This window comes from Rana temporaria, chromosome 6, assembly GCF_905171775.1.
Source record: "Rana temporaria chromosome 6, aRanTem1.1, whole genome shotgun sequence".
NCBI lineage: Eukaryota > Metazoa > Chordata > Amphibia > Anura > Ranidae > Rana > Rana temporaria.
This window is the reverse complement of record NC_053494.1, coordinates 46135469-46160559: the sequence shown is the minus strand read 5'-3', so window position 1 is coordinate 46160559 and position 25091 is coordinate 46135469. Positions and strand designations below refer to the sequence as shown.

The following is a 25091-nucleotide window of genomic DNA, read 5'->3' as shown; positions in this document are numbered from 1 at the left end:
GTGCCCTGACCAGATCCCCGAGACCCCGAGCTTAGATGAAGGCCTGTCTGAGCGACCTAGAAATGATAGAAAGAGAAGCTGCTGCCTACAACGTCCATCCAGGATGAAGAAAAGAAAGGAATGAGAGTTTTCCTGAAGGAAGTAGTGGCTGTGAGATAATAACGCAACTCACATTTACAGTAAATGATGAAAGGAAATGTTCTTTTTGGTTCTTCAATGTCCTGGTTGTGGCGAAAGAAACAACAACTCATCCCTATGCAAACCCAGAAAGGGTTCCTTGTATGATAAGGCCGCCAGTTCAGACACTGACCTTGACACCGATGATGTGGCACTATTCATCCCATTGACACCAACAATAGGGCACTATTCCTCACATTGATACCAATGATGGGGCACTATTACTCCCACTGACATTTATAATGGGGCACTACTCCTCAGATTGATGCCAATGATGGGGCACGATTACACCCCCTAATACCAATGATGGGCCATTGTTTACTCCCACTGACACCAGGACATTTTCTACTTCCACTGGCCACAGTCCGGCCCCCTTAAAGTTTGAAGGACAGTAAACTGGCCATTTGTTTAGAAAGTTTGGAGACCCCTGGTCTAGAGGATTGGAAAATGGAGATTTATTTACCTAATTCTCCAATCCTCCCCCGCACAAGACCAGTCCCTGTGGCTCCTCCCCTGCGGTCCACCATCAATCTTGTGTGGTCATCAATTCCTGACGTCATCACACCCACAGACCTGCTCTACACATGAGGATGTCAAAACCAGTCAACCACTGGATCTTGGGGGGGCACGGTTTACCGGTGGAGTGGAGAATCAGATGAGTATACAGCTTTCTTTTACCCCTGGACAAAACAAGCAGTTGACCCGTGTAGTGCCGGCACAGCCCCAATGCACAGTAAAATTGTTAAAGCCCAACTCCGGCCCAAAAAACTAACAGAGTAATTAGTTGGTGGGGGCAAAGGGTTTGTGGTGCGGGTATGGGATCTTTATGCTTTAAAGGCTTTAGGCCCCTTTCACACTGGGGCAGGACGTGCGGTGGTGGTATAGCGCCGCTAAAAATAGCGGCGCTATACTGTCTGAATTGCGGCAGTATTCGGCCGCTAGCGGTGCGGTATTAACCCCTGCTAATGGCCGAAAAAGGGCGCAGAGGCGCATTGCGGGCGGTATTGCCGAGGTTTCCCATTACTTTCAATGGGAAGGAGCGGTAAAAACACTGCTCCTCTCACCACTCCAAAGATGCTGCTGGTAGAACGTTTGGAGCGGTCCCGGCAGCGCATCGCCTCAGTGTGAAAGCCCTCGGGCTTTCACATTGAGAATGCCGTGCATGAGTTTTTCAGGCGGTATTTAGGCGCTATTTGTAGCGCTAAACCGCCTGAAAAACTCCTCAGTGTGAAAGGGGCCTTAGAGTCTAGTCTCAGGTCATCACCTGCTTGGAAAGCCATAGGTGGTATTAAAAAACAGGAAGTTCCTGTACAGGTGGCAAAGTCTGTGTACAGAGCTAGCTGCATGGCTGAATTCCCAAAGTTGCCCTAGTGTTGAATATACACCTGTGGGGGGAAAAAACTCTGCTGTTCTGCTTTACTGGGGAATAAAGAGGCGAAAAAAGACCTTTAAAATACTTTTTGAATGGACGATGCGCTGCTCTCTTTTTTTTACCTCTTTAAATTTTTATTGAAAATATTTCACAGTACAAAAGAAGAAAAAAATGCCAGATGACAGCGAAGTACAACAAAAGGGAAAAAAGCCTCTTCCACAGTGATAAAGAACAATGTATAATCAAAATTTACAAATTATACCAGCACAGTGCAAATTAGGGTATTGTAGGCAACAATTACATCCTGTATAATTTCTTTGTTTTCTTTGTCTGAATTTCTCACTTCCTGTTCCTCCTTAGTAAGGTGTTCTAAATGACCTTCCACCGCTCGGATGATGGTGGAAAGCTTACTGAGGAGAAAAAGGAAGTGAGGAATTCAAACAAAGAGAAAAAACATTTAGAAGGGAAATCGAAGGAAAAGGTAAGTGAACGAACAATGCACTAGCTTAACCACTTAAGGACCCCTTCACGCCGATATACGTCTGCAGAATGGCACGGCTGGGCACATCCACGTACATATACATGACGCGCGCCACGGGCACGTGCACGCGACCCGGTCCGAAGCTCCGTGGCCGCAGGACTCGCGGACCCAATTGCCGCTGGAGTCCCGCGATCGGTCCCCGGAGCTGAAGAACGGGGAGAGCCGTGTGTAAACACAGCTTCCCCGTTCTTCACTGTTGCGCCGTCATCGATCGTGTGTTCCCTTTTATAGGGAAACACAATCGATGACGTCACACCTACAGCCACACCTCCCTACAGTTAGAAACACACATGAGGTCACAGATAACCCATTCAGCGCCCCCTTGTGGTTAACTCCCAAACTGCAATTGTCATTTTCACAGTAAACAATGCATTTTTAATGCATGTTTTGCTGTGAAAATGACAATGGTCCCAAAAATGTGTCAAAATTGTCCGAAAGTGTCCGCCATAATGTCGCAGTCACGGAAAAAAATCGCTGATCGCCGCCATTAGTAGTAAAAAAAAAAAAAAACAATCGATAAACGCTTATTTCGATTTTTACCAAAAATAGGTAGAAGAATACATATCGGCCTAAACTGAGGAAAAAAAATAATGTTTTATATATTTTTGGGGGATATTATAGAAAAAAGTAAAAAATATAGAATTTTTTTCAAAATTTTTGCTCTATTTTTGTTTATAGCGCAAAAAATAAAAACCGCAGAGGTGATCAAATACCACCAAAAGAAAGCTCTATTTGTGGGGAAAAAAGGACGCCAATTTTGTTTGGGAGCCACGTGGCACGACCACGCAATTGTCAGTTAAAGCGACGCAGTGCCGAATCACAAAAACTGGCCGGGTCCTTTAGCTGCCTAAAGGTCCGGGTCTTAAGTGGTTAAAGGAACCAATTTAGAAAATAAAAGACAAACCTTTACAACCCCTTTAACAAAAGTAGTGGAGTGTAGTGAGAGCAGCCTTTCAGGCTGGGTTCACACCTAAGACGGATCCGTCACACAGCAGGGGTCTGGTGCGTCCTGGTTCACCAGTTCAGGTCTGATTTCAGCCAGAGTTTTGGGCTGAATTCGGACATGAAACTGACCAAAAAAAAGGCACACGTTTTTCCTGCAAAACACACCGAACCTGCTGCGGAGATATGTAAACCAGCTCCATAGAGAGCCAGTCACATTCTCCTGTCATGTGAATTGAATGCAGAGAAAACACCGCATCCAATTCGCATAGGTGTGAACCCAGCCTCAAGAGTGTAGTTCTGCTGTACCAAAGCTACCACCTGTGACTAGTTTGGGGCCAAGTTACCTTTCCAGTGCCTTGCTATGATGATGCATGCTGCCAATAAAATATGTGAGACTCCCGATCTATAAATGGGGGGAAATCTATCGATTCCTAAACTTAAGATTGCCAAGGCTGGATTAGGAGCGGCAAGAATTCCTGTCACCTCCGCTTCGCTATCACACAGAAGATTTTACACCAGAAGCTTGTAAGATTGGGGCATGCCCATAGCAGGTGCAGAAGGTTACCAAATTGCCCACAATCACACCAACATAATGGGGAATTGGAAGGGGAGAATTTTGCAGTCCTGTGAGGGGTAAGATACCATCTGCTTGTAATTTTGAAAGCTAGTTCCCAGCAATTGAAGCAACGAGTAGATTTCTGAATATGACAAAAACCTACTAACCATTGCATAGGGAGGAACTTAGTTTTAAATCTGCCTACCAATTCTGCATGGAGGAGGATTTAATGAACAATGTTTTGGCCTGTAGAAGGCCGTAGAAACTGTTATGCCTTAAACGGTAGATCTGTCACTGTTATAAAAATGCCATGCTTTGGGATGAATATGGACCTTGGGTACAGGGCAACTTCTCAGGAAATTCAGTACACGCGAAATGGGCAGACACTGGTAATATGAACTCTTTTATTAATTGTTCTGTAGATTTGAGGTGACCACCTTGGAAAAAATCCCCCAGTGATCGTAGGCCACATCGAATCAAGAGTCCAATAGAAGGCTTTGGTATCAAGGCCTCAAAGACTGAAATAGGAATTGACACTTCAGTATTTTGTGAATCACAAACAAATGGGCCAATGAGGTTCCTCTACGGCGGTTTGGCTTTAACCACTTAACGACCGCCGCATGTACATATACGTCCACAGAATGGCACGTACAGGCAGATGGGCGTACATGTACGTCCCTGCCTAGACGTGGGTCGGGGGTCCGATCGGGACCCCCCCGGGATACATGCGGCGGTCGGAAATCGTCGGGGAGCGATCCGGGACGAGGGCGTGGCTATTCGTTTCTAGCCACCCCCTCGCAATCGCTCCCCGGAGCTGAAGAACGGGCAGAGCCGTATGTAAACACGGCTTCCCCGTGCTTCACTGTGGCGGCTGCATCGATCGAGTCATCCCTTTTATAGGGAGACACAATCGATGACGTCAGACCTACAGCCACACCCCCCTACAGTTGTAAACACACACTAGGTGAACCCTAACCCCATCAGCGCCCCCTGTGGTTAACTCCCAAACTGCAACTGTCATTTTCACAATAAAAATTGCAATTTAAATGCATTTTTTTGCTGTGAAAATGACAATGGTCCCAAAAATGTGTCACAATTGTCCAAAGTGTCCGCCATAATGTCGCAGTCACGAAAAAAATCGCTGATCGCCGCCATTAGTAGTAAAAAAAAAAAAATTAACAAAAATGCAATAAAACTATCCACTATTTTGTAAACACTATACATTTTGTGCAAACCAACCGATAAACACTTATTGCGATTTCTTTTACCAAAAATATGTAGAAGAATAGGTATTGGCCTAAACTGAGGAAAAAAAAAATGTATATATTTTTGGGGGATATTTATTATAGAAAAAAGTAAAAAATATTGCATTTTTTTCAAAACTGGTCGCTCTATTTTTGTTTATAGTGCAAAAAAAAAAACCGCAGAGGTGATCAAATACCACCAAAAGAAAGCTCTATTTGTGGGAAAAAAAGGACGTCAATTCTGTTTGGGAGCCACGTAGCACGGCCGCGCAATTGTCTGTTAAAGCGACGCAGTCCCGAATCGCAAAACCTGGCCTGGTCTTTTGGCTGCATTTTGGTCCGGGGCTTAAGTGGTTAATGCTTAATCTGATACAACTTTGCACATCAAAAGTTAGGACTCCACCTCAGCTTTTATATCTGTATGATTTTTCTATTTCATGGACTCAAAGTATTGAAGCCAGAGACAGTCAGGCAGCTAGTATTTTAAGATACCAGGTTGGGGTTATGCCAGCTAAATCAGCTTGTCTTTAAAAACACTGAATGCTATTTAGAAGGTTGGAAAATGCTTTTTATTTAAATAGAAATATTGGTCAAGAAACCCTGATTCTGGCTATAAAGCTGTATTTCTTACCCACAGACTGGCCGTTAAACGCTGCAACTATCTGAGGACTGCACATAGCTTCCAGACGATTCTTCAATGCCTCCAGGTACACACATTTCTCGGAATAATCGGGAGTATCCACCAGCATTGCCAGGCTCACCTGCATACTGGTCAGCTTTTCAGAGATAACTGTAACGTTCTGTAAGAGAGACAAGCATTGTACTGATCAGCTGAAGCCAAGCCTTAGTTTGTCATGTTCATCAAAACAAAAGTGCCAAGAAATATAAAAACCTTAGCACAGTTATGAAGTCATCCAGACATTAGAAATAAGAGCTAAAAATGCCTAAAATTCATCTTTTATAACATCTCTTCATAACTCTCTATACACCAGGTTGGAAGTTGGACTGTCCTGCTCTGAGAACCAATCACTGAGACTTTTAGCATACCTCCCAACATTTGGAGATGGGAATGAGGGGGGACACCTACTAACAAATGTATGTAGGCATAGGACACGCCCCCTTAAAGGAGAAATAACCAAAAAAAAAAAAAAAAGAAGGTTAATTAAATCCACAAGGACTTTTTTTTACCACTAATATTCCTTTATATTGGCTTTTTTTTTTTTTTTTTATATATTGGCTTTTAAAATGTACAAACTTACAAATGCCATTTTTAGTTTTCTGTAATTTTGAAAGTGTAAATGATGGAAATGTCTAATCTGTAATTTGATGCCTTTTGGAGATTTTTCCATCTTTCCTTGGCTTCGTTATGCACATTAATACAATTTTTTACCTGGGGTGCCCAAACTTTCGATCCCCACTGTAGGTTCAGTTATACTGTAATGGCCTGCCTGTACACACAATCCGAAAATCAGATGACAGACCGTCCGACTATTTTCGCTTAATAGTCGCAAGTAGAAATTGAATAGGTTACTAAAGTCACAAAAATTCTCGTACGACAGGAAAAAAAAAAAAAATAATCAGAAGTGATGTCATGTGTGGTAATGAATTTGTATTGTATTTTCGGACGACAACTATACTGACTACAAAAAACGTACAATCTGGTATCGTACGAGGAAAATTTCCGTGCTTGTCCGATCAAATAATAATAAAAAAAAAAAAAAAAAAAAAAACGGATGAATTGTCATGATCGGCTCTAGAAAGCTTTTTACCAACGATCTGATTATGGTACAATGGCGTTGAAAGCGGTATTTTTCGTCCGATTTTCGGATTATGTGTAAGGCCATTAGAGGATTATTGAGGTTGCTGCTTCTGAATAAGGATGAGCTCCGGCGTGTTCGCACACTCCATGTGCAGAGCCCGCCAGGAAGTCGGCACCGCACTGCGCTAATCACAGGCAGGGAGACATTATCCCGATACTCAGCTGCAGAGATCGGGAAATGTCTCCCTGCCTGTGACTAGCGCAGCGCGGTGCCGACTTCCTGGCGGGCTCTGCACATGGAGTGTGCCAACACGCCGGAGCTCATCCTTACTTCTGAAGTTGACTATAAATGGCTCAGGTTTTTTTCATTCAGCCACTGGGCTGAACAAAACTGATTCTCCACACGTTTACATACATACATACACACACACACACACACACACACACACACACACACACACATATATATTTTTTTTTACATTTTGCTATAATAAATATCCCAAAAATATAAATAATACATTTCTTCATCAGTTTAGGCCAATATATATGACTTGGGGAGGAGGCCGATCGTAGTTCCTATATACTAGAAACAACAGATCAGCCTCAGAATGTGGATTTGTGTGTTTTCACACACAAATCCCCGTTCTCGCTCTGCTAGGAGCGATCGCGGGTGCCCGGCGGACATCGTGGCTGTCAGGCACACGCATCAGCTCTTTAGGGACGCGACTTGCGCGCCCCTATACTCGGGCGCTGAATACAAATGCACGCCACACTTAAAATTTTTGTAAAAAAAAAAAAATTAAAACCATTTTCCTTTCACTTCACAATGATGTGCCACTTTGTGTTGGTCCATCACATAAAATCCCAATAAAATACATTTACATTGTTGGCTGTAACATGCCAAAATGTGACAATTTCAAGGGGTATGAATACTTTTTCAAGGCGTTATATGTCACAGGAGCTTTGTTGAGGAGAACTCTGTTGGCTTTTAGATTGGGGCAGTGCCAGGGAAAGCTAAGTAAATCATCTGATGCTTTCTGAACATACACCGATCAGCCATAAAATTATGACCACTGACAGGTAAAGTGAATAACATTGCTTATCTCGTTACAATGGTATCTAAAAGTAGGTGGGTTATATTGGGCAGCAAGTGAACATGTTGTCCCTGAAGTTGATGTGCTGAAAGCAATGGGCAAGTGTAGGGATTTGAGCAACTTTAGCAAGGGCCAAATTGTAATCACTAGACAACTGGGTTAGAAAAACTAAAAAGCTGCAGCTCTGGGCTTCCCTGTATAGTCTGATCTAATAGAAGAGCTACTGTAGCACAGATTGCTAAAAAGGTTAATATTGGTTACCATAGAAAGGTGTCAGAACACAGATTGGGGGTTATTTACTAAAGGCAAATTCACTTTGCACTACAAGTGCAAAGTGCACTTGGAAGTGCAGTCGCTGTAGAGACATGCAAGGAAAAAAAAAAAACAGCATTTTAGCTTGCACATGATTGGATGATAAAATCAGCAGAGCTTCCCCTCGTTTCAGATCCACCCCTCAGGACTTACAGCCACTGCATTTCCAAGTGCACTTGTAGTGCAAAGTGGATTTGCCTTTCGTAAATAACCCCCCCAGTGTATCACAGTTGTTGCGTATGGGGCTGCGTAGCTGTAGACCGGTCAGGGTAACCATGCTGACACAATGGGCATGTGAGCATCAAAACTGGACCACAAAGCAATGGAAAAAAGGTGTCCAGCTCTAATGAATTCAAGAATGGTTTGGAGGAACACAATGGGCTAGATTCAGCAAAGAATTACGCCGGCGTATCCATAGATACGCCACGTAAATTCAAAGCTGCGCCGGCGTATCTACTTTCTGTATTCAAAAAGCAAGATACGTCGACATTAGTCTAAGATCCGACTGGCGTAATTCTATTATGACGTCGTATCTTAGGGTGCATTCTCACGCTGGCCGCTAGGTGGCGCTTCCGCTGTTTTCGGCATAGAATATGCAAATTACCTAGTTACGTCGATTCACGAACGTACGTGCGCCCGGCGGTAGTTTTTTACGTAGTTTGCATAAGGATTTTTCGGCGTAACGCTGCTCCTGCTATTAGGAGGCGCAGCCAATGTTAAGTATGGACGTCGTTCCCGCTTCGAATTTTGAATTTTTTACGTCGTTTGCGTAAGTCGTTCGCGAATAGGGCTGGACATCATTGAAAGTAATGACGAATTTGAAAATGAAAGCAATGACGAATTTCGAGCATGCGCAGTGGGATTTTTTCCGTTCGTGATAAAACGTAAAATCCGCGGGGTCAACCTAATTGAAATAAAACACGCCCCCCTCAACATCATTTGAATGACACGCGCTTACGCTGGCCCCATTTACGGAGCGCTGGGCTGTAGAAGGGGAGGGAGCAGACAGGTCAACTGAGAGGCTGAGCCGGGAGCCAGTCCAGGCATGTGGGCGGATCCCAACAACATGGTCGCAATCTTTTCCAAGACTGGACTGGCTCTGTGACCTCAGCCTTGTTACTGTATAAGCTTAAAGTGGAGGTTCACCCTAAAAACGAATTTTTTACATTAGAGCCAGCATAGTAAGGACATTACATTTCGGCATGTCATTTTTTTTTTCTCTGTACTTGCCTTTATATTCTGATTTGGTCCAGGGCTTCCGCGTTCTGATGACTCCGGGACTGGGCGTTCCTATCCCTGCCTCAGGGTTCCGATGACTGCGGGACTGGGCGTTCCTATCCTTTTGTTCGATGATTGACGGCTTGTGAAACAGGTGACCTGACGCACAACGCGCGTCACCAGATTTCTGGAAATAGACGAGCTGCGAGTCGGCACTATATGGCGCCTGCGCCCGCCGTGTAGAGCTGACTGCGCAGGCGCCGTATAGTGCCGACTTGCAGCTCGGCTATTTCCCGACATCTGGTGACGCGCGTTGTGCGACAGGTCACCTGTTTCACAAGCCGCCAATCATCGAACGGAAGGATAGGAACACCCAGTCCCGCAGTCATCGGAACTCGGAAGCCCTGGACAACATCAGGATATAAAGGTATGTACAGAGAAAAAAAAAAATGACATGCCGAAATGTAATGTCCTTAGTATGCTGGCTCTGCTAGATGCAATTTAAAAAAAACATTTTTTGGGTGAGCCCCCGCTTTAACCTAGTATAAACAAACTCATTCTCTAGAATGATTGCCATCTCAGACCAACCCATTAACAGCTTTGGGTTCCCAATCACATCTGGAGCAACAAGACATGTGGACCCTGACAACAGGAGGGATCTGTGTTTGAAATCACTGATTGGCTGACCCTTCCTGAACGTCACCCTTTGACAGTACCCATAAGACCTGCCTTAATCAGGAACCAGCAGCTAAAAGGAGCTGCTGCCAGGCAAGTATGATACAACATTTAAAAGAGTAGTTTTGGCCTGCTTTAAAGCAGAACTTCACCCACAAGGGGAAGTTCTGCTCTTCCTACTGCCCCCCCCCATATTTGGAACATATTGGGGGGGGGGGGGTACCTAGTTTTAACAGGTACCCACCCCCACTTCCACTCGGATTGCATACGTGATCAAAGTGGAAGTTCTCCTACCTCCCTTCCTGCCCACAGCCTTCTGGGACATGTCACAGGTCCCAGAGAGCTGCGGGACAATAAAAGCGCAGCCCATTTTGTGCATGTGCAGCTGGCTTTGAAGACACAAGGGCCCGGATTCACGTAGAATGGCGTATCTTTGTGTGGGGGTGACGTATCCTATTTACGTTACGCCTCCGCAACTTTTACAGGCAAGTGCCGTATTCTCAAACGAAAGTTGCGGCGGCGTAGCGTAAATAGGCCGGCGTAAGCCTGCCTAATTCAAATGTGGTAGATGTGGGCATGTGTTATGTAAATTTTTTGTGACCCCACGTAAATGACGCTTTTTACGAACGGCGCATGCGCCATCCGTGAAAGTATCCCAGTGCGCATGCTCCAAATTAACCCGCAAGAAGCCAATGCTTTTGACGTGAACGTAAATGACGCCCAGCCCTATTCGCGAACGACTTACGCAAACAACGTAAAATTTTCAAAATTCGACGCGGGAACGACGTCCATACTTAACATTGGTACGCCGCATCTACACCTCATATAGCAGGGGTAACTTTACGCCGGGAAAAGCCTAACGTAAACGGCATATCTGTACTGCATCGGCCGGGCATACGTTCGCAAATTCGCGTATCTAGCTGATTTACATATTTCTAGGCGTAAATCAGCGTACACGCCCCTAGCGGCCAGCGTAAATATGCAGTTAAGATACGACGGCGTAAGAGACTTACGCCGGTCGGATCTAATACAAATCTATGCGTAACTGATTATAAGAATCAGGCGCATAGATACGACGGCTCGGACTCAGAGTTACGACGGCGTATCTGGAGATACGCCGGCATAACTCGTTTGAGAATCCGGGCCAAGGTGTCACAGCCGGATGCCTACAGTTAACATGCCAGGGACCTAAGGACTGGTGAAGAACAGGATTGGGTGAGGATGGCGCTGGATCCTTGGACCAGCAGGACCAAGACAGCAGCTACAGTTTTTTGTAGCTGCTGACTTTTAATCTTTCCAAAACTGACCAAAGAACCACTTTTATCCTTGTAAAAAAAAAAACACACATTAGCAGAAGTGAGATAGTACAATAAATAAAAATAATGATGCATATACCACAAGGAACTTACCTGAGTTTTAAAGGTTTCCTCAATATCTGCACTAAGCGTGCTCCACTTATCAGCTTCCTGCAGGGACTCCTCCGCTAACTGCATGCGTGACTTTACTTTATCCATCTCCACTAGGACCTGCACAGAGAACAGTCATGTCATCAGATAATAAAATGTATTTTATAAATCCCAGACTAAATTATAAAAAAAAAAAAATAGCTAAACCCATGAACAGAAAAACTTTCACAAGAATTGCAGAGTGGGTGACCCTGCAAGCACCAAAAGTCCATTTGAAAAACAATCAACCAAACCAGGTAGAACATTTTTGGCTGGATATCGGGTGCAGTTTCTGTCTGACAGTGCCAGCAGCTGCGGCTCCCTTGGAGATTCCTCTATCCATGCCGTTTGCTTTGGGTGGGAAGCAGGGTTTGACAAATTTTCTTGGAATTTAGGAGCCAGCTAAAAAAGTTAGGAGCCAGAAAACGCGCCCATCCCGCCAAGCTCCCGCGCAGAAGCGAACACATACGTGAGTAGCGCCCGCATATGTAAACGGTATTCAAACCACGCGTGAGGTATCGCCGCGATCGTTAGAGCGAGAGCACTAATTCTAGACCTCCTCTGCAGCCGAAAACATGCAACCTGTAGAATTTTTTAAATGTCGCTTATGGAGATTTTAAAGGGTAAAAGTTTGTCGGCATTCCACGAGCGGACGCAATTTTGAAGCGTGACATGTTGGGTATCAATTTACTCGGCGTAACATTATCTTTCACAATATAAAAAAAAAATTGGGATAACTTTACTGTTGTCTTATTTTTTTATTAAAAAAAGTGATTTTTTCCCCAAAAAAGTGCGCTTGTAAGACCGCTGCGCAAATACGGTGTGACAGAAAGTATTGCAACAATCGCCATTTTATTCTCTAGGGTGTTAGAATAAAAAAATATACATAATGTTTGGGGGTTCTAATTAGAGGGAAGGAAATGGCAGTGAAAACCGTAAAAAAAAAAAAAAGAAAAAACACACACACACACACATTAGAACTGCTGTTTTACTTGTAATGCCAACAGCCACCACCAGATGGCGCCAGGTCACAGAAGGCAGCTTGGGCCTTTACAAGGCTGCAAAGCCGCGGCCTAAATTACCGGCCGTTGCAAGCCTGCCGCAATCGCGCGGCGGTGGGGGCGCACGGAGACACAGGATCCTGTGATCGCGGCGGGCCCGCAATGGCCGGTAATTGAGGCCGAGGCTGTGCGGCCTTCTTGTCGCAATTGCGAGCTGGCGCCCGGATTTTGTCGAGGTCTGGTGGGAAGAATCTAGTGATTGTCACTCTGTTGTCATGGGTTAGGCAAACCAAAATAAAGAGATAAGGTGAAACCGATCACAAGATACACCAGGCAACTTCATTGGGTTAGAGAAGTGATGAGCAAATATTGGTATCCAAATACTGGGAACTCCCCCAAGTGTCTAGGTTTGTTTGACCACTTCCCATAACAGTATATACTGCAGGCAGGCAGCATACTAATAATAGCTTAGTTAACAGTTTCTATACAGGAAAAAACGCAAAGGGACCCTTGCAAGCAAAAAAAGCACATCTGCATGTGGCAGTTGTAATTACTGCAAACGTATCAATATAAATCAATAGATTATTCTACTTAATGAAATACAGTTTATTCCCAAGAATTACGTTGATTGCTGATCCATTGGCGTGCTTTATATGTTACAATTCCAATGTAGCAGTTTCTGTGTTGGAAAGGCACAGTGGGGTCGATTTAGTAAAACTGGAGGGTGCAAAAATCTGGTGCAGCTCTGCATGGTAGCCAATCAGCTTCAAACTTCAGCTTGTTCACTTAAAGTGGATGTAAACACAATTCATGAAATTTGAGCTGGGCACATATATCTGCAGCATTTTGTTATCTCTCTTCATAGCTCTCTCCTGACCCATTCCTTTGTTATCAGCCAGATAACTCCTGACAAATTCTTGGACACATAAGATAAAAGCAGCCTGACATTTCTGTCTGGGAAGGTTGCTGAAATAGATTAGCAGGGAGCTGGCCCTATTACAAAACACCTCTGATAGTCTCTGCCTATGATGAGAGGGAGTGTGTGCCTTTCCTCCAATCAGCAATTTAAGCTATCTTGGCTGTATGCCCAGACATCACACTCTGTGTAACAGGACAAGAAAATCTAAGGCCTCGTACACACGATAGGATAGCCAGAGGACAACAGTCTGATTTACATCGGTCCAAACCGATCGTGTGTGGGCCCCATAGGTTATTTAACCTTCGGTTAAAAAAAAGCCAACTTGCTTTAAAATTTAACCAATGGATACCTAACCGATAGGTCAAAACCGATCGTTAGTACGCACAACCATCGGTTAAAAATCCACGCATGCTCAGAATCAAGTCGACGCATGCTTGGAAGCAGTGAACTTCGTTTTTTTCCAGCACGTCGTTGTGTTTTACGTCACAGCGTTCTGACACGATCGTTTTTTTTAACCTATGACAGCGGTCCATCGGGCCGTTCTCATTGGATGGACTGATCGTGTGTACGCAGCATGACAGGATCTGAAGTTTCTAAACAGTATATAAAGTTGAAGACAGCAGATTTAAATGTAAAACGTATGCAGGGAGATTTGTTTCATCTCTGTGTATCATCTGAGGCTGTTCACTTCAATGGGTGTATGGGGGTTTACATCCAGAGGAGCTGCAGTCTGCTCACATAATTTGTAATAAAAACATCTTTGCCATTCTGAAGCTTCCCTCCAACCACTTTGCATATTTTATATATACTGTGATTCTGTACTTGCCAAATATGCTGCAGAAAAGTCTGGCTGCATCCATTATAACTGTGGGCAGCTGAAGCTGCTGCCTGTTCACTTCCGAGATTTAAACAGACACACACCTCCAGCTCTCATTGGCCCTCCTATGATGAGCGAGAGAGCAAGAGCGAGAAAACGAGGTTTGATGTCATAAGCCTAGGCTTTTTTACCAGACAAGAAACAGGAAGTGGGCTGTATAAAGGAATTTAGTGGAAGAAAACAATGTTTTACTATCCAAGTTAAAACAAGAGCAGAGGATTTAATATATTGAAAGTTGAAAAAATGACTGAAGGTCTGCTTTAAAAACCACTTACGGACCCCCCACTGTATATGTACGTCCTCTTTTTAAACATGGATATCTCAGTAACGGCAGCAGCTGCTGCCACAACTGAGATATCCATGTTTTCAGCTGGCGGCCGTGTAAACGATAACGGCGGTCTCCACGGCGGATTCGCCGCGAGATCGCCGTTATCGGTGGCGGGAGAGGGCCCCCCCCCCCCTCCCGCCGCTTTTCCGCGCCCTCCGCCGCTTACCGGAGCCGTCGGTAGCGGCGGAGGAGATCCGATGCTGCCGCCAGGAGAGTGAGGACTTGAGTGAGGGCAAGATGGCCCCCACCCGTCCTCATAGCTCTGCTGGGCGGAAGTGACGTCAAAACGTCAGTCCCGCCCAGCCTCTTAAAGAGACAATTTTTTTTCTGTCATTTTTTTAAATAACAAATTTTCCTTTTTTTTTTTTTTTTTTTGCATTTAAGCCTAAATATGAGATCTGAGGTCTTTTTGACCCCAGATCTCATATTTAAGAGGACCTGTCATGCTTTTTTCTATTACAAGGGATGTTTACATTCCTTGTAATAGGAATAAAAGTGATCATTTTTTTTTTTTTTATATTTTAGTGTAAAAAATAATAAAATCAATAAAATTAAATAAGAAAACAAAAAAAAAATTTTTTTAAAGCACCCCGTCCTGACGAGCTCGCGCGCAGAAGCGAACGCATACGTGAGTAGCGCCCGCATATGAAAACGGTGTTCAAATCACACAAGTGAGGTATCGCCGCGATCGTTAGAGCGAGAGCAATAATTATAGCCCTAGAGCTACTCTGTAGCTCAAAAAATGCAACTTATAGAATTTTTTAAACGTCGCCTATCTAGATTTTTAAGGGTAAAAGTTTGACGCCATGCCACGAGCGGGCGCAATTTTAAAGCGTGACATGTTGGGTATCATTTTACTCGGCGTAACATTATCTTTCACAATATATAAAAAAATTGGGCCAAATTTATTGTTGTCTTATTTTTTAATTCAAAAAAGTGATTTTTTTTCCAAAAAAAGTGCGCTTGTAAGACTGCTGCGCAAATACGGTGTGACAAAAAGTATTGCAATGACCGCCATTTTATTCTCTAGGGTGTTAGAAAAAAAAATATATAATGTTTGGGGGTTTTAAGTAATTTTCTAGCAGAAAAAAATGTTTTAGTCTTGCAAACACCAAATCTGAAAAACACCTGAGGTCTTTAAGTGGTTAAGCTTTGTCAAAAAAAAAAAAAAAAAACTGGAAGCGGATTGGTTTCTATGCACAGCTGCACCAGATTTTGCACTAGAGGTCGACCGATATATCGGCCGATATTTGGCCGTTTTGGAGAAATCGGCATCGGCCGATTTTTATCCAAATTAGGCCGATATTTTACATGGCCGCTAGCGGTGCCTCGGATCCGGAGCTAGGCCGAAGCCACGGCCTTTCCTGATGCTGTGACCGCGGCGGCAATCCGTGGATCTGTGGATTGCCGCCGCGGTCACAGCATCAGGAAATACTGCGGCTTAGGCCTAGCTCTGGAGTCGCGGCCATCTTGGTACACCCAGCGTGGCGACCCTCCTCTCTGTTTACGCCCACAGAGGAGGAGGGGCCCGCGCTCGTGGGACACACACCGCTCTCTGGTGTCTGTAGCAGGGGGGGGGGGGATGTCTATACTGGAGGGAGAGGGGGTCTGTACTGAGGGGGGTGACACCATTTTTTTTTTGCGCCAGTGCCAATTAGTGCCACTTGCTATCCAGTGCCATCTGTCAGTGGCAATACCAGTGCTACCATCCAGTGCCAATTAGTGCCACCTTCCATCCAATGCCATCTGCCAGTGCAATCCAGTGCCACCTACCAGTGACAACTAAAGCCATCAGTGCCACCTGCCAATGCCAATTAGTGCCACCTGCCAACCAGTGCCACTTGCCAGTGTCACCTGATAGTGCCAACCAGTGCCATCTGCCAATCAGTGCCACCTGCTAGTGTGCTAGTGTCAATTAGTGCCACCAGCCAGTGCCAATAAGTGCCACCTGCCAATCAGTGCCATCTGCTAGTACCATCTTTCAGTGCCATCCAGTGCCAATAAGTGCCTTCTGCTAGTGCCATCTTCCAGTGCCAATTAGTGCCATCCAGTGCCACCAAAAAAAATCAGCCTAAAATATCGGCCTCAAAAATCGGCATCATATATCGCCCATCGGCCGCCCAGATTTCTAAATATCGGCATCGGCCAGAGAAAAACCCATATCGGTCGTCCTCTATTTTGCACTCTCCAGTTTTAGTAAATCCATCCCAATGCCTATCTTGGTGAAGAATGTATGATAATGTTTTTTCAATTAGCACTGACGATTTATTGATTATAATCAACACTGAAAAACTGAGCGGCGGAGCTGATCGCATCGCCTTTGTAAAAGGGGCCAAAATGGAATCAAGTGATTTTCTCCTGTCTCTAGCAAGCTGAGCGGCTGACATTTGTGACGTCCATGTCCAGAAATAATAAAGCAGAGCCCCTCAATGCTCACCTGCATGGACTGGGCGGTGTCCTGCTCAAACTTCTTTATGTCTTCTTTAACGAGAATCATTTGTTCCTTTAGGAAGGCGGCCTCCTGTCTGAGGGCCTCTATATCACGCAGGACTCTCGGCATGTTCTGCAGGGCCTGATGGCTACTTTCTATATAAAAAAAAAAAAAAAGGAACCCCAGTCAGTCATCAGCTCTCTCCGCAAACACTACAACTTAGAAAAAAAACGTTATTATAATACCTTCAACCGAGTTGTTCACCTCCTGGATGAAGAGCTGTAGTTTCATAACTAAGGTTGCAGCGTGTGCATCTACCTTTCCGGGAGCATCTTTCTGTACCGACTTAAAGGCGGCGTTCACCCAGTCCTTCACCTCAAAGTCATCTGCTAGAAACCGGGAGAAATCCATTGCACAGGACACACCTGGGGGGCTATGAAAGAACCACAAACAAGGGATAACAGATCATTTATAAATGAATGGCTAAGTGGTTAGCACTTCCATCTAGCAGCATTAGAGTCATTGGTTTGAATCCCTACCATGACACTACCTGCCTGGAGGTTGCATGTTCTCCCTTTAACTCCAAAGACATGCTGGTAGGTTAATTGGCTTCTGTCTAAATTGGCCCCAATACAGTGCTTAGAAAAAGTATTCATACCCCTTGAAATTTTCCGCATTTTGTCAAAAACTTAAATATATTTTATTGGTATTTTATGTGATAGACCAACACAAAGTGGCACATAATTGTGAAGTGGAAGGAAAATGATAAATGTTTTTTTTATTTTATTTTTTACAAATAAATATGTGAAAAGTGTGGGGTACATTTGTATTCAGCCCCCCTGAGTCAATACTTTGTAGAACCGCCTTTCGCTGCAATTACAGCTGCAAGTCTTTTTGGGGATGTCTCTTCCAGCTTTGCACATCTAGAGAGTGACATTTTTGCCCATTCTTCTTTACAAAATAGCTCAAGCTCTGTCAGATTGGATGGAGAGTGTCTGTGAACAGCAATTTTAAAGTCTTGCCACAGATTCTCAATTGGATTTAGGTCTGGACTTTGACGGGCCCATTCTAACACATGAATATGCTTGGATCTAAAGTTCTAAACCATTCCATTGTAGCTCTGGCTGTATGTTTCGGGTCGTTGTCTTGCTGGATGGTGAACCTCCGCCCCAGTCTCGAGCCTTTTGCAGACGCTAACAGGTTTTCTGCTAAAATTGCCCTGTATTTGGCTCTATCCATCTTTCCAACCACTCTGACCAGCTTCTCTGTCCCTGCTGAAGAAAAGCATCCCCACAACATGATACTACCACCACCATGTTTCACGGTGGGGAAGGTGTGTTCAGGGTGATGTGCAGTGTTAGTTTCCTGCCACACATATAGCCAGATTCAGAAAGACTTACGACGGCGTATCAGTAGATACGCCGTCGTAAGTCCAAATCCGCGCCGTCGTTTCTTTAAGTGTATTCTCAAAATGAGATACGCTTCTCAGTTGCTAAGATACGACCGGCGTAATTCTCCTAGTATCTTAGCTGCCTATTTACGCTGGCCGCTAGGGGCGTGTAAGTTGATTTACGCCTAGGATATGTAAATCAGCAAGATATGCCTATTCACGAACGTACGTACGCCCGTCGCAGTAAGCTACGCCGTTTACGTAAGGCGTTTTTCAGGCGTAAATATAAGCCGCCTAAAAGATGGTGCAGCCAATGTTAAGTATGGACGTCGGAACAGCTGTAGAATTTCATGTCGTTTGCGCAAGTCGTACGTGAATGGGGCTGGGCGTAGGTTACCTTCACGTCGAAAGCATCGACTATTTGCAACGTGATTTTGAGCATGCGCACTGGGATACGCCCACGGACGGCGCATGCGCCGTTCGTTAGGCGCGTCATTTACGTGGGGTCACGATTCATTACCATACAACACGCCCACTACCAGCCTACTTTGAATTACGCAGGCTTACGCCGGCCCATTTACACTACGCCTCCGTAACTTAGGACAAGTTGTTTGTGAATACGGTACCTGCCTCTCTAAGTTGCGGCGGCGTAGTGTATCGGAGATACGATACGCCCGCACAACGTTAAGCCAGTCTTTCTGAATCTGGCTAATAGTGTTTTGCTTTTAGACCAAAAAGTTACATTTTGGTCTCATCTGACCAGAGCTCCTTCTTCCACCTGTTTGCTGTGTCCCCCACATGGCTTCTCACAAACTGGAAATGGCACTTCTTATGGCTTTCCTTCAACAATGGCTTTCTTCTTGCCACTCTTCCATAAAGGCCAGATTTGCACGACCAATAGTTGTCCTGTGGACAGATTCTCCCATCTGAGCTGTGGATCTCTGCAGCTCCTCCAGAGTTATCATGGGCCTCTTGGCTGCTTCTCTGATTAATGATCTCCTTGCCCAGCCTGTCAGTTTAGGTAGATGGCCATGTCTTGGTAGGTTTGCAGTTGTGCCATACTCTTTCCATTTTCCGATGATGGATTGAACAGTGCTCCGTGAGATGTTCAAAGCTTGGGATATTTTTCCATAACTTAACCCTGCTTTAAACTTCTCCACAATGTTACCCCTGACCTGTCTGATGTGTTCATTTGGCCTTCATGATGCTGTTTGTTCACTAAGGTTCTCTAACAAACCTCTGAGGGCTTCACAGAATAGCTGTATTTATACTGAGATTAAAAATTACACACAGGTTTACTTATTAGGTGACATCTGGATTTTAGTTAGGGGTATGAAAGTAAAGGGGGCCGAGTACAAATGCACAGGTTGTGTAAAATTAAAGGTGCTTCGGTCTTTTTTGCACATTCCATGATGTTTCCGCAGATATTTAGAAGAACAACATTTTTTAAAAAAAGACTAAAGTCATTAGTACATATAAGCCATACAAACCCCCCTAACCACATATCTAATAACAGTGCCTTGCAATGAAAAGCAAAGCCACTCAACTTCCCCGACACAATGGACACCAGCCTTGGCATCTGCTTCTTCCATGTCTGGTAAAAACACATGTGGGCTGAGTCAGGCAAGCCTTACTTCTTAGGCCGGGTACACACGGACAAACATGTATGGTGAAAGCGGTCCGTCGGACCGTTTTCACCATACATGTCTGCCAGAGGGCTTCTGTACGATGGTTGTACACACCATCGTACAGAAGTCCGCGCGTAAACAATACGCGGGGCGTGTCCGCGGTGTCGCCGCGTCGATGACGCGGTGTCGCCGCGACAATGACGCGGCGACGTGCGCGGCCCGCCTTTAAAATGCTTCCACGCATGCGTCGAAGTCATTCGACGCATGCGAGGGACGGCGGGCGCCTGGACATGTACGGTAGGTCTGTACTGACGACCGTACATGTCCGAGCGGGCTGAATTCCAGCGGACTGTTTTAAAACAAGTCCAGGAATATTTGTCTGCTGGGAAAAGGCCCGGCGGGCAAATGTTTGCTGGAATTCGGCCCGCTCGCGCCCACACACGACCAAACATGTCTGCTGAAACTGGCCTGCGGGCCAGTTTCAGCAGACATGTTTGCTCGTGAGTATGGGGCCTTAGTCTTATATTAGATTCCTCCCCTAAAGCTAGCTTCACACCAGAGCATTGTGGTAATGAGCAGTTGTTCTGTCAGATTAGGCAACCCGTAATCTGACAGAACACAGGCATACATATGCATTAACGCACAACACTGCAGTGGCATTCACTACAAAACAACAATAGTCAGCAATGCATCCACACTGCAACACAAAGAAGACTATCCCTCATCCCTACACTCTGACACTAGGACATGACCCCTCCAATCATCCCTCATCCCTACACTCGGACATGACACCTCTGATCATCCCTCATTTCTACACTCTGACATGACACCTCTGATCATCCCTCATCCCTACACTCTGACATGACCCCTCCGATCATCCCTCATCCCTACACTCTGACATGACACCTCCGATCATCCCTCATCCCTACACTCTGACATGAGACCTCCGATCATCCCTCATCTCTACACTCGGACATGACACCTCCGATCATCCCTCATCCCTACACTCAGACATGAGACCTCCGATCATCCCTCATCTCTACACTCGGACATGACACCTCTGATCATCCCTCATTTCTACACTCTGACATGACACCTCCGATCAGCTCATATCCCTACACTCTGACATGACACCTCCGATCATCCCTCATCCCTACACTCTGACATGAGACCTCCGATCATCCCTCATCCCTACACTCAGACATGACACCTCTGATCATCCCTCATCCCTACACTCTGACATGACACCTCCGATCATCCCTCATCCCTACACTCAGACATGACACCTCTGATCATCCCTCATCCCTACACTCTGACATGACCCCTCCGATCATCCCTCATCCCTACACTCTGACATGACACCTCTGATCATCCCTCATCCCCACACTAGGACATGACACCTCCGATCATCCCTCATCCCTACACTCTGACATGACACCTCCGATCATCCCTCATCCCTACACTCTGACATGACACCTCTGATCATCCCTCATCCCCACACTAGGACATGACACCTCCGATCATCCCTCATCCCTACACTCTGAAATGACACCTCCGATCATCCCTCATCCCTACACTCTGACATGACACCTTCAATCATCCCTCATCCCTACACTCTGACATGACACCTCTGATCATCCCTCATTTCTACACTCTGACATGACACCTCCGATCAGCTCATATCCCTACACTCTGACATGACACCTCCGATCATCCCTCATCCCTACACTCTGACATGAGACCTCCGATCATCCCTCATCCCTACACTCAGACATGACACCTCTGATCATCCCTCATCCCTACACTCAGACATGACACCTCTGATCATCCCTCATCCCTACACTCTGACATGACCCCTCCGATCATCCCTCATCCCTACACTCTGACATGACACCTCCGATCATCCCTCATCCCTACACTCTGACATGACACCTCCGATCATCCCTCATCCCTACACTCTGACATGACACCTCTGATCATCCCTCATCCCCACACTAGGACATGACACCTCCGATCATCCCTCATCCCTACACTAGGACATGACCCCTCTGATCATCCCTCATCCCTACACTCAGACATGACACCTCTGATCATCTCTCATCCCTACACTCTGACATGAGACCTCCGATCATCCCTACACTCTGACATGACACCTCTGATCATCCCTCATCCCTACACTCTGACATGACACCTCCGATCATCCCTCATCCCTACACTCTGACATGACCCCTCCGATCATCCCTCATCCCTACACTCTGACATGACACCTCCGATCATCCCTCATCCCTACACTCTGACATGACACCTCTGATCATCCCTCATCCCTACACTCTGACATGACACCTCCGATCATCCCTCATCCCTACACTCTGACATGACACCTCTGATCATCCCTCATCCCCACACTAGGACATGACACCTCCGATCATCCCTCATCCCTACACTCTGAAATGACACCTCCGATCATCCCTCATCCCTACACTCAGACATGACACCTCCGATCATCCCTCATCCCTACACTCAGACATGAGACCTCCGATCATCCCTCATCTCTACACTCGGACATGACACCTCTGATCATCCCTCATTTCTACACTCTGACATGACACCTCCGATCAGCTCATATCCCTACACTCTGACATGACACCTCCGATCATCCCTCATCCCTACACTCTGACATGAGACCTCCGATCATCCCTCATCCCTACACTCAGACATGACACCTCTGATCATCCCTCATCCCTACACTCTGACATGACCCCTCCGATCATCCCTCATCCCTACACTCTGACATGACACCTCCGATCATCCCTCATCCCTACACTCTGACATGACACCTCCGATCATCCCTCATCCCTACACTCTGACATGACACCTCTGATCATCCCTCATCCCCACACTAGGACATGACACCTCCGATCATCCCTCATCCCTACACTCTGAAATGACACCTCCGATCATCCCTCATCCCTACACTAGGACATGACACCTCCGATCATCCCTCATCCCTACACTCTAAAATGACACCTCCGATCATCCCTCATCCCTACACTAGGACATGAGACCTCCGATCATCCCTCATCCCTACACTCTGACATGACACATCTGATCATCCCTCATCCCTACACTCTGACATGACACCTCTGATCATCCCTACACTCGGACATGACCCCTCCGATCATCCCTCATCCCTACACTCTGACATGACACCTCCGATCATCCCTCATCCCTACACTCTGACATGAGACCTCCGATCATCCCTCATCCCTACACTCTGACATGACCCCTCCGATCATACCTCATCCCTACACTAGGACATGACATCTCTGATCATCCCTCATCCCTACACTAGGACATGACCCCTCTGATCATCCCTCATCCCTTCACTCAGACATGAGACCTCCGATCATCCCTCATCCCTACACTCTGACATGACACCTCTGAACATCCCTCATCCCTACACTCTGACATGAGACCTCCGATCATCCCTCATCCCTACACTCTGACATGACACCTCCGATCATCCCTCATCTCTACACTCTGACATGACCCCTCCGATCATCCCTCATCCCTCCACTCGGACATGACATCTCTGATCCCTCATCCCTACACTCTGACATGACACCTCTGATCATCTCTCATCCCTACACTCTGACATGACATCTCCGATCATCTCTCATCTCTACACTCAGACATGACACCTCTGATCATCTCTTATCCCTACACTCAGACATGACACCTCCGATCATCCCTCATCCCTACACTCTGACATGAGACCTCCGATCATCCCTCATCCCTCCACTCAGACATGACACCTCTGATCATCTCTCATCCCTACACTCTGACATGACACCTCTGATCATCCCTCATCCCTACACTCTGACATGACACCTCTGATCATCCCTCATCCCTACACTCAGACATGACATCTCTGTACCTCCTCAGCAGATAACATGAGCCCCGTGTGTAATCTTATACAAACCACTCTGCAGATCTACATACTGGTGACACCCGGCCCCTCTCCCACTTCTCCGGCTCCCGGAGATTCCTGTCTCCGCTACACTTCCTGGATGGCCACAGGAGCCATGGTGACACGACGCGTGACATCAGTTCCTGTCCATCCAACTTTATTGGTAGTTGTGGGAAGTCACAATGTGCCATGCTGTGTGTGTAGAAGGGGCGGGGCGGCGCGATGCACTAGAAGAGGGATAGAAGAGAGTGTGATTGGCGGGGATATATATCCTGTACGGGGCGCCGAGCCCTGAGGTTGCCCTGATTTGTGTGATGTCTGCTGTAGCGAGGTGTGTGTGTAAACTGAGAGAACGTCAGGGGTGTACAGGGAGAGGCCCCGAGGTGTAGAGGAGGGGCCCAGAATTAAGCAGCACAGGAGGGAGCCGGAGGAGAGAGGCATGGGCCCAGAGATGAGTAAAGAAAGACTCCCGAGGGGAGGTGAAGAGGAGGGGCCTGAAAGTGAGGGGTACGGGAAGGGGCCCAGAGGTGAGGAGTGCAGAAAGGGGCCAGGAGGTGAGGGGTACAGGAAGGGGCCCGGAGGTGAGGGGTACAGGAAGGAACCCAGAGGTGAGGGGTACAGGACGGGGCCAGGAGGTGAGGAGTGCAGTTACAGTGTAGGTGTTGAGGGGTACAGTTGGGGCCTGGAGGTGAGGGGTACAGGAAGGGGCGCGGAGATGAGGAGTGCAGTTACAGAGTGCAGTTACAGTGTAGGTGCACCCTCCCTCTCATCTGCTGCTTTGGAAAAACAGTGGTCACAGAGGGATTTGCCACCAGAGACCTGGGCCCTATACCCCCAACATGATTTTCCTGTCCCCTTGCTGGGTTAAGAAGAGGGAGGTGTGAGGAGGATCTCTACTGTGGTGTCTGGAACCAGACGGAGAGCCGTGGTGCCTGGACCTGGAAGAGGAGTGCCGGCAGTGTGATTTTGACAAACCCCTTCTTCTGCGGGAACCGTTCTGTTCATTAGACCTAGAAGGGCTGTGGAAAAGAGAAGAGAGAGAATACGCTTAAGACTGGTTCCCTGTACCTCACTCCTCCACCTTAATGCATACCTGCTGCAAGAGGGCTGGCCACTAGGGGGCAGTGAGGTATCCATGACGTGAGGCTGCAAAAAGAGGACATCCATCCCCTCCCTGAACCGATCCTTACCTGGGAAAACCGAGCCAGA

The 25091-nt window shown here is 46.2% G+C and overlaps 1 protein-coding gene across 1 annotated transcript in view; it reads right to left on the bottom strand.

Moving 5' to 3' along the window:
- The window catches only part of LOC120943451 (conserved oligomeric Golgi complex subunit 7-like), a 31805-nt gene extending 7772 nt beyond the window's left edge, over nt 1-24033 (bottom strand). Inside the window, exons 1-5 of the mRNA XM_040356756.1 lie at nt 23915-24033; nt 17140-17327; nt 16901-17049; nt 11303-11419; nt 5467-5635 (exon numbers count right to left, since the gene is read on the bottom strand). Coding sequence (XP_040212690.1) covers nt 5467-5635; nt 11303-11419; nt 16901-17049; nt 17140-17305 — 601 coding nt within the window. The 5' untranslated portion in view covers nt 17306-17327; nt 23915-24033. The remainder of the gene's footprint in view (nt 1-5466; nt 5636-11302; nt 11420-16900; nt 17050-17139; nt 17328-23914) is intronic.
- Between the last annotated feature and the right edge of the window lie 1058 nt (nt 24034-25091).